The sequence below is a fragment of the Siphateles boraxobius genome, unplaced genomic scaffold (genome assembly GCF_051911475.1).
Source record: "Siphateles boraxobius isolate OS27281-9 unplaced genomic scaffold, OSU_SipBor_1 130, whole genome shotgun sequence".
Taxonomy (NCBI): Eukaryota; Metazoa; Chordata; class Actinopteri; order Cypriniformes; family Leuciscidae; genus Siphateles; species Siphateles boraxobius.
This window is the reverse complement of record NW_027508734.1, coordinates 22,890,351-22,904,066: the sequence shown is the minus strand read 5'-3', so window position 1 is coordinate 22,904,066 and position 13,716 is coordinate 22,890,351. Positions and strand designations below refer to the sequence as shown.

The window sequence follows — 13,716 nt, the reverse complement described above, 5'->3', positions numbered from 1 at the left end:
AATGCATCTTCCGGAAGGTACTGCGTATTCCTGAAAAGTCATTCTGATATGCAAACCAGAACTGCTAAATGTCATTTAGGATCCATTAACACCAATACAATAGAGAAAACCCATTTTCGATGCAGGAAAAACACTCTGACTAAACATGCATAAATTCAATTGGTGGATATTTACCAGACAGTACATGAAGCAATCTTGAGAATTGTTCTGCAATCTAAAAAAGAAATAAAAGAAAAACAATCACAAACATGTGTTAGCAATTTAGAAAAACCTAACATAGAAAAAGCAGTTAATCGTTAAATGTTGATTAAAACATATTTCTGAAATGTTTCTCATTTTTTGTGACCTATCCCTTTAATTGACACAATAACATTCATTTTTAGTATTTCTATTCATTTGTACTGAATACGAGTAATTGGAGATTTCAATCATCCATTATTAAGCCTATCTTTTTAGCAGTAAACTGAATAGACATTTGGTTAGAAGGTTAGCAAATGATTGAGATTTAAACTGTCAGATGAACTAACAAATACATTTCTAAAAAGAGTTTCTACAGCGCTGGATTGCAATGGTGATTCTACAAGTGAAAGCTGCACATAGTTAAAAAAACAACAACAACAAAAACAGCCACAACAACAGGTTTAAAATCAAACATCTTTATTTCAACTATACAATGGGAGGACTCAGGTCTTAAAAGTTATAAATTTTTCTTTCAACATGACATTGTTAATAGAATAAATATATATAATCTCTTTTCAAATATTTACATTTTGGCAAAGACCGTTCTGACCTGCCAAGTGATGCACTCAGAACATTTTCAGTAACATTCCATGAACAAAACAGGCAATCCATTTATCAACTATTTCATTATCTTCTTTAAAATTTTATCGAAATGTATGAAATGGCACCAAGTCATTCGAGTTAAAGAACGGTCTGCTTATGAATCTGTCAATCCTCTAGACTAAATCACTCAAAACTCTGAATCGCAATGCCAGGACCACAACGAACAGAAAATCAGAGAAATAAAATTAAAATGCAGCAATGTAGTGGCTATCAGGATATAATCAATAACAAGAGTAAATACTGTAAGAAGATAAGGCCTGTTGAGTATTTTCAAAAGTGTTTGACAGGAGTGTGTTCAATGATGTATGTGCAAGAGGTATATGTACTCATGCAAAGCGTGGATGTCTTTAGCAAATGAAGTGTGAAATGAGCTTAAACAGATTTAAGTTCCACAGAATCATTTATAAAAGTGAAGCAGTATTATTAGCTTTTTAAAAAAGCAATGATGATGACCATCAAAAATCGGCTTATGTAAGTGTATGTGCTTGTACACTGTCTCTTAATAAAGAATGTCTTGACCTCTTGTGAAACTGCATGTGCAGTACGTTGACTTACAACTAAAGCAAATCACAGTGATAAAACCTACTGTCAATGGCTGACAGGCTGGAACATGATTATGAACAAGGATGCAAAATAGGAGCAGCTTAAATGGCGTATTTGAACCAAAACAACTACTGTTAATTCTGAGCACCATTTGCACAAACCTGTATTTCCAAACTCAGTTTCAGCTGGTGCCTATAAGGCATCATGAGTTAAGTCTGAATTAAATCTGGACACAGACGGTTCCCGGTGTTTGAAGGATAAGGCTAAAATCCCACCTGATTGTCAAGGCTGTTTCTTTATTTGGTCTTTCCTCACATGGTCTTTGGGGTGACAAAAATGTCTAAATTATTTAAAGCTAGAACAGTGATGTGAATAGTCCATGCTAGGTTACACTGTAAACGTCCCTTGATAAAAGCAGTGCTCGCCTGTGGCTAGTCCATGACGACTGAGAGAACAGCCATGACTGCAATCCCACAAAACAACAGCAGAACCTGCAGAAAGGAGTTCCTGTGGGAACAGGGGACATGGTCATGGACATTCAGTCATTTAATATGTGAAGTATGAGAGGAATTTTAGATGTGGGAGGTAAAAAAAAAAAAAAAAAGGTGGAAGTGGACCTTACCTAGGGTTGGTCTCTTCAAGCAGATCAGGCACCACATTGACCAAGGCGATGTAGATAAAGCCACCAGAGGTGAAGGGCAGGATCCAGGCAGTGGCATTCTCTATAAAGACACAAATGAGCAGAATCAACACTGAAGAATATGTTTGATAAGGATCTTATATTAAACACACTGATCCACATATAAAGTCCAGAAAGGGATGATCAAATGTTTATTTTGTGGAAAACCCAAACAAAGACAATGATTTATTTATTAAGCATCAGTAGCTGCTAAAAATCATGTTAGGAATGGGAACAAACACTGACATCAGAAGGATGGTGATCCACTCCAGATCAAAGATACACTAGCACCCAAAAGTTTGGGGTAGGTACGATTTTTTCGATGAGATGTCATTTAAAAAAAACAAAAACAAACGGTAGTACATATAATGTATAGTCTGAGACTATGAGATGTCTCACCTGCCCCATGCTGTGATTGGGAACAAAGAGCAAAACACGTCCCCAGGACTCCTCCTAATGCTGTAGAGAGCTGCATACGGGTGGCTTTCCAACGGTCAAAGCCTGCTCGCAGCAAAATGGCAAAATCGCCCACCTTTCCATCAAGACAGTAATGCATGTACAGCAACAGAAACTGGTAAGTACTCAGACAATTGATGTACAGTAACTGTTGGAATGACGAATGGAATGAGTATAAATTATTATCGATCAGCTAAAAATGAAATGCATTGCTTCCTTATAATAATTACTTGGCTAAAACTCAAGAGACTCAAGATATTGAGATACGTACCTCATGAGGGATCTCATGAAGCAAAATAGCGAACGTTGTTAAGAATCCAACCTGTTAGGACAGGTAAAGACAGACATAGTAAAGTTCTCAGAATAAACAAATTATTTAGTAAGCTAAGCCCTTGTTTTCTAATAGAATCATGGCAGGGAAGTGAAGCCATATTATGTTTTGTAATTTGGCACGTATGTTTAACTGAAACGTCAACAGAAGCTATGGGGGAGGTAAGAGAAAACCGTAAAATGGCACAGTTCTACATCAGTACTCTGCCTTGCATTTATGCAGCCAAATATGCATGTCCAGGCCAGTGAGCAAATGTCTAAAAGTGTGTTTTTATGTGCAAGTATGTTGCACCAAGTCCATTTCCTCTGAAACTCCCTCCCCACGCATGCTGGGAGCCTTATGCTTCTCCACCTGGACTTCAACTTCACATAAGCCATATAAATACTGCTGAACTATAAATATTACCACACATCACATAAACATCTCTATCTCACGGTTTGCAATGGTCCAAAAGAATCATGGGAGAACCTTCTTAAATGCTTTAAAATTGAAGTTTCAAAATGCTTAAAAGTGGCCAAAGCATACTATATTTATACAGTAAATTAATCTATTTACATAACAGTCATCCTTGCTAGACAGTAGTAGAAGTACTGCCAAATCACTTTTATATGGAATTTGTCTGTTTGCTCTTACCTTTCGGCTTACTAAGAAGCTTCCTGCTACTGCCAGCCCATGAGTGAAGTTATCAATGCAGTTAGCAAGAAGGTTTAGATAACCACTTGTCTGAAGAAATAAAGAAACATTGCATATGTAAATGGAAGAGAAAGAAAAGAGATAAGACCGTTTTCAAATGCTGTATGATTGGTTAAAAGGAAACCGTCTCAGATTCAGATGCACTTGTCTCTAATAATCTAATGACCACTTAGACCTTTATTGTGCACAAGGCATGATTACTGTGTGCACATCTTACCTTTATTTTCTCTGGCTCTGTGTAAGGGCTGATGTCAGTCTTTGGCTTGGAGTCGGAGTTGTTGTTTGAGCAGATGCCATTTGTTTGTGGGGACACAGAGATCTCGCTGCTCGTATCTGTTGAAGAGGACTAATATGGGGAGAGAAAACACCACAATAAGCCATTCTAATCTGGGATCATTTCACAGCATTCAAGAGCAAAAAGAATTCCCCCACATTCAAATAAACTTGGGATTTAAAAACCGTAAAAAAAAAAAAAAATCAATACTTAAATTCAGCATGGATGTATTAAATTTATCAAAAGTGACAGTGACATTTTACACAAAATATTAAGCAGCATAACTGCTTTCAACATTGATTAGAAATGTTACTCGAGCAGGAAATCAGCATGTTAGACTGATTTCTGAATGTTCATGTGATACTGAAGTGAAGCCTGAAGTAATGATGCTGAAAATTCAGCTTAACCATCATAGGAATAAATTACATTTTAAAATATATTTCACAATATCACTCTTTTTACAGTATTTTGATTGAAGAGAATTGTATCAAAAACATTAAAGAAACTTTTTTTCTTCACCAATTTTACTCCCACTGATTACAAGGACACTGCTATAAACATTTTCCATTCATTTTTATTAACTGAGGAAAATACCGAACTTGTCTGTGGGAATGCACAGCACTCTGTGCATAGATAGTAAGCTGTAAATGACTAAGTAATCCTTTAATTCTCAAATTAAACAGACTAAATACTCAGCAGAGAGATAACACTCAGTTTAGTTCCATTTCAACCGAACATTAGTTCCATTTCAACCGAACATTAGCTCACACTCAAAGCCTAAACATCTAAGTATTTCAGTTGTCAAAATTCTTTCCATATCAGTTTTTTGAGACAGTACTTGGCTGGCTGGCAACAGCAGACTGTGAGAAAAGAATCTGTCTCTACAGCAACGAGGTTTTCAGAATGTAATAACAGAACTTGACGCTTCCTCCCTGTTCTAGGCTCTCAGCTGTGGTTTCTGTGCACCGTGGCAGACTTCTGTGGCCTTCTGTCTGCTGATGGAATGCTGGTGGCGGCTGCTTCCTGCTAAACACTATTTATAGCTACCTAAACAGAGCAGAGGCTATCAATCAAACTCACAGGTCTCCCCTAAGCTAGACAGAAGACTCAGACGTATACATTTACAAACAGATAAAAGTCATAATCCAAGTCAAATTAAGTTATAACTAAGGGCAGGCAGAGAGTGGGTGAAAAATGGACGTATACATTACAGTTGCAATCTACATTACTGCAATCTCCTCTGTTTTGTGCGATTTGAGTGATCAAGGCACCAAAGACTCCCTCTAAAAAAAGTAAGAGTTGATCCATCCAAGCACATTTCTATTGTTGCATGCACATGCAGTGCACAAAGCTTAAATGGTGCAGCCCTGGCACAAACCAAAATCCACAAAATTAGAAAAAGGGACCAGACAAAAAGAAACAAACATGGGAGGTGGAAAGATGGACACCATCACTTTATTTGTAAATGGGTGTTTATTTGTTGACAAAGCAAGCCATGTCATGTCTACGCTTGAAAGTAAGCAGAACAAATATGTTATTCATTTGTCTTAGGAAGCATCTAAGAGCAAATATTTTAAGGCATATCCCTTGGGGTGGAGCCCGCAAAGTGAAAAAGGTGTGTGTTTGTTTAACTGGCACTGATGCAATATACTGAAATGAGCCCAGAATAAAGAGGTTTGGGTTCTTCTTGAATGCCAGGAATGGTCCTTTTTGTATTTGAATAGGAGATGAATTGGGATTTTGAATATCTGTCTGACACGGACAGTAATTCATGATTCAAGACTCTACAACATTTGCTTCAAAGTAAATGTAAATGAATGCCATTTTTCCATATCGATCCCAGTACGAGCCAGAGTTACCAAGGGGACGGGGTTTAGTGTAGGGTCAAATACTGGACTAGACTATTGATAAAATGTTTAAAAGGCATAGTTTTCCCATGAGATTCCCATTCCAAAGACTGTAAAAGAAAAAGAAGTATATCCATCTGATACAGTGATTCATGATTCCACAACATTCCTATAGCATCGATTATTCAGTCAGGACTATTCCTTCCCTATGTGTGCTCACCAAAACATTTTAATCTTTAAAGTAACACGTTTAAACAATAATTATTTATATAAGAACTGGTAAAAGCTTATAGCAGTTGGCATTAAGAGCTGAAATGAACCAGAGAGAAGCTCAGACACAGGTTTGCCCAAATATTCAAAGTCTGTCAAGCTTTTCCCAGAGACTCGAAGATAAAAACATTATGTTCTACAAATATTTATAACACTTGGGACATTGTTAACAAAACAGAGAGAAAGCCGGCACCACAAACTATTACTCCTTTTTGAGCCAGTCCTCAAAATGAAAATGTGCCAGAATAATTTTTTTTTTAATAGTTGTACTTGTGACTTTTTTAGTTAAATAAGACGAAAAAATTAAGAAATAAAATAAAATAATAAAACGGAATTTTAAATATTACAACTGCATTCTGATTGTTTTCTACGTGATGCAGTGCATAACTCCACCATCGTTCTTTTGGCTCCCCCATGAGGTTCAGAATTGCAATGTTCCACTTTATCAATTAAACTGATTCAAAGCGCATGTAGTGTATAAACTATGGCTATATAACTACATTATAGACTAAAAGGTTGTTAAATAGTTAAAAATGTCAGGTGAGGAAATGAAGTGACAGGGCAAAAGCACATGTAACTTACTTTGGCTTTTTGGCATGCAGCTTTGCTCTCTGGGTCACTGTCTTCATCAGGGAACATCTTCTCCAAGATCAGAAAAGACAGCAGACCCCCTATAACCCACAAACCCTGCGTACGATAGTGTCTGTGGGACCCATCTATCCAGCATATGCACACACAAGAAGGGGAGAGAAAGAGAAATTTTCCTTTTCTACATACATCTAATAAGAGTAAAAAATTCAACTTCACTAAGCTTCATCTATTAACTAAAACTATTAAAAAGCATTTCAGTAATTGGAAAAATAAATAAACAAATAAACAGATGAAAAACTTAAACTTAAGTCAATACATTTAAGTAGTAAAATTACTTAAAAAAAGAAAGAAAATTAAATATAAACATTAAAATATAAAAAATATATTAAATCTAACACATATAAAACTATAAAATTTTATATAAAATATATAAAAAACTATAATTTAAATAAAAAATTAAACTGAAAATATACAAGTAAATCATTCAAAATATTAATTATATTATTCTATAAAAGTATACTGTGAACAGTAAAAAAAACAACAACAAAGCAATTCAATGGCTGTGCCTTAAAAACTGCAGGCTACTGTATACGGACCAATCCTGCCTTTATTCAAAATATTTGACAAGCTTTTGGTCTTATCTATTTATTGAAAATGTATATCTAGTTTATTGATGTTCTGTGTGTTTCTATTTTTAATGTCGATGGAAGCTGTGAATTGCACTGTGTGAGCCTTGAATCCCAAAAATAAAGACATAAGATCAATAAGGGCACTAACACTTGCTTCAAAGTAAATGTTACTTAGTGCCATTTTTCCATATCTATTCCAGTACCATAGTGAATATAAGAGAACGAGCCAGAGTTAGCAAGGGGACGGGATTTAGTGAAGGGTCAATTACTGGACTAGACTATTGATTGTAAAATGTTAAAAATGCATAGTTCCCTAAGAGATTCCCATTCCAAAGACTGTGAAAGAGAAAGAGCACACAGATGATAATGATTAATGCAGGAACAACAGCAAATGTTATATATAATGTGAGATTTCTCACCAGGACTGGAAGTGTAAGCCCAGGCTTCAGGAAGGAGGTGGAGAAACACGTCTCCTAGGAGACCACCAATGGCAAAACTCAGCAGCTTCTTCAGCTTCTGACACCCAGCTGCAATCAGTGTGAAAGCATCAGCGCCACTTCATAAACACGACAAGAAATGCTTGATGTGCATCTTGCTGTGCTAAACAAACTGAGCAAATCCTTCACACATAGCAGATGGCAGATGAAGAAACCTCTATACAGTTGCACAATCATTCAACAAACTCTTACATATCTTTAACAATTATTTTGTTTTTCCATTCAGCTTAGGTTTTGAAGCTGCAAAGCTGTAATAAGCTAGTTTTGCAATTGCAACCCTGAAGTGTGGGAATATAACAGGCCTAAAATACAGTATCTCACAAAAGTGAGTACACCCCTCACATTTCAGCAAACATTTTAGTATATCTTCTCAAGGGACAATACTATAGAAATCAAACTTGGAAAGATTTTAGAGTAGTCAATGTGCTGCTTGTAATGCAGTATATATTTTCTGTCCTCTGAAAATAACTCAACATACAGCCATTATTGTCAAAATAGCTGGCAACAAAAGTCAATACACCCTACGTGAAGTCAAAACGGTCTCCAAAGTGTCAATATTTAGTGTGAGCAACATTGTTATCTAGCACTGCCTTAATCCTCCTGGGCACGGAGTTCACCAGAGCTGCACAGGTTGTTGCTGGGATCCTCTTCCACTCCTCCATAATGGCATCATGGAGCTGCCGGATGTTAGACACATGGCGCCTCTCCACCTTCCGCTTGAGGACGCCCCACAGGTGCTCAATAGGGTTCAGGTCTGGAGACATATTTGGCCACTCCATTACCTTCACCTCCAGTGTCCTCAGCAAGGCAGTTGTCATCTTGGGGGTGTGTTTGGGGTCGTTATCATGCCGTTCGGCCCAGTTTCTGAAGGGAGGGCATCATGTTCTGCTTCAGAATTTCACAGTACATGTTGGAATCCATGTTTCCCTCAATGAAGCGCAGCTTCTCAGTACCAGCAGCACTCATGCAGCCCCAGACCATGATACCACCACCATGCTTGACTGTAGGCAAGCCACAATTTTCTTGGTACTCTTTACTAAGGCGTCGCCACACATGCTGGACACCATCTGAGCCAAACAACTTTATCTTACTCTCATCAGGCCACAGGAAATGGTTCCAGTAATTCATGCTCTTGAACGGGTTGCTTTCAGCAAACTGTTTGTGGGCTTTCTTGTGAGCCAGCTTCAGAAGAGGCTTCCTTCTAGGATGACCAACATGCAAACCGACTTGTTGCAGTGTGTGTGGTGTATGGTCTGAGCACTGACAAGCTGACCTTCCACTTCTGCAACCTCTGTAAGCAATGCTGGCAGCACTCATGGGTTTGTTTTTTGAAGCCAGATTCTGCACCTGATGCACAGCACGAGGACTCAACTTCTTTGATTGACCCTTGCGAGGCCTGTTCCAAGTGGAACCCATCTTGGAAAACCTCTGTATGACCCTGGCCTGTAATGTATCTCATTTTCAGGGTGTTACCAATCTTCTTATAGCCTAGGTCAACTTTGTGGAGACCAACAATTCTAGTTCGCAAATCCTTAGAGAGTTGTTTGCCATGAGGTGCCATGTTGAACATCCAGTGGTCAGTATGAGAGAATTGTCCTCAAAGCACACATTTTAACTCTTCTTACACAAGATACACAACTTTGTATGGTCCTGTCAAGCAGACAAAAACATGAAAATGATGAATAGGACGTGGCTTTGCATGGTTAAACGACATACAGCTATTATCACTTAGGGTGTACTTATTTTTGTTGCCAGCTATTTTGACAATAATGGCTGTATGTTGAGTTATTTTCAGAGGACAGTAAATATATACTGATATACAAGCAGCACATTGACTACTCTAAAATATATCCAAGTTTCATTTCTATAGTATTGTCCCTTGAGAAGATATACTAAAATGTTTTCTGAAATGTGAGGGGTGTACTCACTTTCATGAGATACTGTATTTAACGCCATTATTTACCACTGCTTTGAGAATCATGTGGTGAGCCTCTGTGGTACAGTAACAGGACACACCTAAATTGCTTATAATTCCATCTAACCCTATGCTGCCCTGCCCACAGCACCCTACACTGGTAGGTCGGAACAGACCTACTCTTAAGCCAGTCTACTTCCTGAGTGAGATCCACTGCCAGACTCGGATCTATTTCTGCATGACTGACATCATCACAGACAAAAGTTTCACTGCAGCATTGCCCTCTGCAAGGGTCTTTAGAAACCAACCTGTTCACCAAATAATGTTACTGTGCAACACACTTATTTGCATTTCCTATTTTGGTTCTGTTGGCTCTTCTCTTGAACGTCCAATACAACAAGAATTATTTGGACAAGCCATGACAGGTGTAGCTGAAGATGTGATTGCTCAACAAATTCTTTTCAAGGTCAAGCATGCTCACACAACATTTTTCTCAGTGTCGGTTGGATATTCTCTCTGCAAGATCATTTATATCATATAATGAATACAGTGGCAACTTCTGACTTTTGTTCTCAGAATCAAGAGATATAAACTCGCAATTTCTAGTTATAAAGTCAGAATAACGAGATATAAACTCGTAATTGTGAGAAAAGTCAGAATTGTGTGATATAAAGTCGCAATTGCGAGTTATATATTAATATATATATTTTCCCCCTCAAAATTTGACTTTTTTACAAATCGCGAAAATGCGAATTTATATCTCACAATTCTGAGAAAAGTCAAAATTGCAAGATGTAAACTAGCAACTGTGAGATAAAAATAATTCTCTTTTAAAATGGTTTATTCTGTGGTGGAAACAAGCTTCCATGAGTAACTGATTAAGTTATGAAATATTTAAGATTTGCTTACACATCGTCAGCTAACTAACAGTGGGAACTGTAGTATAACCAGGATGAACACAAATAAATAGCTAAATAGCTATTTGATTTTATCTATTTGATTTTATTTAAATAGAATATTCTATTTATTTCAAATAAAATAAAACAAATAACACACACAAAAAAACAAAATTTAAATAAACACTTCTTTTTACAGATTAATTTCAGGATTGGACTTGATGCCATATTAGTCTCCAATAAAGCATTTTTTTATTTTATTTTATCATAAATGTGGCTTATTTAGTGGCTGGGAAATTACTTTAACATGGTACGAAAAACAAAAGACTGAGGAATCAGTCAAAAGCAGCAAAGGGAAAAATCCCACAGAGAACATGATCTTGAATTAAAAGGAGGAAGTTATATTAACCAGACAACTGTGTGAAGACCTGCATCAATCTACAAGCCGATTATCTCTTGCTTTGTATTAATAACAAACACATGTCTGTTTTTCACAGGCCTGATGTGTGACCAGAATCATCAAATTTTTTCCATAGGTCACCTGCACAGGACAAGAAAAGAAAACCTTTTCAACCAAAGGAAGGAACAAAGAAAAGACACATAAATAGTATTATTAAATAAAGATCCCTGTCCGTTAGTAAGCACCGGGACACAGCTGCGAATATCTGGATCAGCTCTGACTGTCACACAATCAGCCGGACCTGGTTAGTATGTAACCTGATGCTAGATTAGTTGTTACAATGAGCTGGTTACATACACAGGCCTAGATTAAAAATAGCATGCAAGCATATAAATGTGACTTACCCTCAGTTTTTAAAGTTGTTCCAGCTTCAATGGGTATCACAAAAAGCGGAAAGATACCACTGAGTCCAATGGCAATCGATCCCAAGAGGGAGCAGAACCAAACATCTAGGTTGTCAACGGAGAACAGCTCATCCAGGTACTGGAGGTCTAGAAGGTCCTTAATGCTCCATGGTCCTGGTCCTGCAGCTGCAGTCTTTGCCTGGGCCACAGCGGTCTGAGCCATCATATTCCCGCCGAAGGATGACGCCAGTAGGGCGGCGCCAAGGAGCAGCACAGCAAATGCCCAAATGGGCCTCTCGGGTCCTGCGCTCATCAGCCCAGACCTCCGCAATGCACGTGGAAGAAACATGTAGGGTGCTGTAATGAATAGAGGTGCCTTCAAACAGAATTTCATGAAGTGGAAAGATTAGTTTTAATAAGGTTCTGGGTTTCTTAGTCCCGAATGAAATAAACCGTATATAACGCAGTTATTTTTTCATATGAGTGTTTGAGCAACTTTGAGTTGCAATTAAGAGCGTCACAAGCAGGAAAATGTATTATTCTGTATACAGTAGTTCAAATTTTGGGGTCAGTAAGATTAAGATTAAATTAATTATTCAGCAAGGCCACATTAAATTGATCAAATGTGACAGTAACACTATAATGCTCTTGTTTTGAACTTTAAAAAAAAGACATTGTCCACAAAAACAGTAAGCAGCACAAGCACAATTGTTCAACGTGGATAAGAAATACACAAAATCAGCATATTAGAATATTTTCTGAAATATAATGCAGTAGAAAAGTTATTTACGCTATAATTTACTCGATTTTAATCAAATAAATGCATTACACGATGAGCATAAGAGACTGCTTTCAAAACTCTTCTAGACCCTAAACTTTTTGAACGGTTGAGTGAAATCTGTGAAATTATTAGCATTGTATGGAATTTTTTTTTGTCTATAGAACCATTATTTATTTATTTTTTCACAAGGCACCTATAAAAAGGATATGAATACCTTTACAAAAGTGATATCTGTTGTAGTTCTTATATAGCAATCTGTTAACCACAGCTTCAAAATTCAAGTATGAATGTGAGAACTTTATGTTTTAAAATATGAAAGACATTTTACTCATAATTCGAAAACAGCAATTCTAAAAAGAAAAAAAACCCATTTGATTATAGAAGTCATGGTGAATTAGCCCTTTGGCTTTACCTACAAATTGAAATGTCTGGACATGGTGACTAAGTGCCTCCACATCCCAAAAAAAGCACAGTAAACAGAAGACACCACATAAAAAGACCAAGGCCATGTGACTCATAGCCCACACAAAACACCACACATGACAGTTACTGTCAACACAGGGAATAATCTATAGGCTATAGAAATTAAACAATTAAAACATGATAGTAGATAATGCATTAGAGCCAGGCCTAACACAATATCTTCCAATAGTAACCGTATCTAACAACAGTAGCCTAGGCTATCACCCAATAATAATGAGGCTAAACGAGTTCAGCCGTCTCCAGCAGGTGAACTTCATCCAATACTGAAACTTAACATAAGAGTATAAATTTCCTTTATTATGTATTGATAAACAAATAAAAGAATAAATAACCGATGCTAATGACACCAATAATGCACGTTATGGGATTCACACAGGAGCCGCAAGCTTGGACGGGTCTGCGGACGTGCACGAGTTCAGGGAGCGGTGAGATTCCCGAGGAATTCTAGACCGTTTTCTGACCGTTTTCACTCTATAGTTTGCAAAGTTTCAGCGTTTCGCTGCTAAACTAATTAAAAAAGCAAAAAATGCCCGAATGCAAAACCAGCAGTGTTTATCTGATAACGTTGTACTTATGGGCAATGAACAAAAATTCGCAAAACCCAACGTTGCTCCAATATTGTTTCCGATAAAAACAACTGCTTACTCGCAAACTACCTCGATAAAGTTGCGTGCCTTGAAAAAAAATCACTGCCTAGCAGATTTGAAGCGATAAATAAAAACGTTTTATCTTACCCTGCTTTATTTCCTACAGTTTTCACTCCGGGTTGACCCTGCCATCCAGGCACTGCTGAGTAGAAGAGATGGAGCACTTCAGCAGACTCCCGTTTTCTCTCTGCTGAAAGATTTTCCACTGTCAGCCACGTCTCACCGACCGGAAGTGCATTTCCAGACTGGACCGGAGGCGCACTAACCGGAGGAGGAGACTAAACGCCAAACGTGGAGAACTTGCTAGAAGATGATTGTTTAACCCCCTGCAGTTATATGGCAACGAGTAAAAACTATTAGTTTTTAAAGTACATCCGTTTTGAGGTTCGAAGAGGAACTACTTTTTTAAAATAAAAATTCCCTAGGCCTATATCATGAATTCTTAGTGTTTAACATGCATATCCATTCATCCATCTATCCATCCATCTATCCATCCATTCTATCTATCTATCTATCTATCTATCTATCTATCTATCT

The 13,716-nt window shown here is 37.4% G+C and overlaps 1 protein-coding gene across 2 annotated transcripts; it reads right to left on the bottom strand.

The window, feature by feature from the left end:
* Positions 1 to 640: 640 nt before the first annotated feature.
* slc39a13 (solute carrier family 39 member 13) lies at positions 641 to 13,431 on the bottom strand. 2 transcript variants are annotated; one of them, XM_077228661.1, is made up of 10 exons: positions 13,267 to 13,431; positions 11,269 to 11,625; positions 7,576 to 7,683; positions 6,519 to 6,652; positions 3,763 to 3,891; positions 3,486 to 3,575; positions 2,793 to 2,843; positions 2,465 to 2,597; positions 2,009 to 2,108; positions 641 to 1,893 (listed from the first exon to the last, which is right to left on the bottom strand). In XM_077228661.1, the coding sequence occupies exons 2-10, from the start codon at positions 11,615 to 11,617 to the stop codon at positions 1,818 to 1,820; spliced, it is 1,170 nt and encodes a 389-aa protein (XP_077084776.1). In that variant the 5' UTR covers positions 11,618 to 11,625; positions 13,267 to 13,431; the 3' UTR covers positions 641 to 1,817. The 2 variants fall into 2 exon arrangements, with proteins under 2 accessions (XP_077084776.1, XP_077084777.1); XM_077228662.1 differs by having other exon boundaries at positions 11,269 to 11,644; positions 13,267 to 13,427.
* Positions 13,432 to 13,716: the final 285 nt, after the last annotated feature.

Excerpts from the sequence above, each read along its gene's own strand:
- slc39a13 (XM_077228661.1), bottom strand. The coding sequence starts at position 11,617 with ATGTTTCTTCCACGTGCATTGCGGAGGTCTGGGCTGATGAGCGCAGGA. Across the intron at positions 2,598-2,792 it reads TTCATGAGATCCCTCATGAG|GTGGGCGATTTTGCCATTTT; the intron begins GTACGTATCTCA and ends CTTGATGGAAAG. Across the intron at positions 2,109-2,464 it reads CCAATCACAGCATGGGGCAG|AGAATGCCACTGCCTGGATC; the intron begins GTGAGACATCTC and ends GTGTCTTTATAG.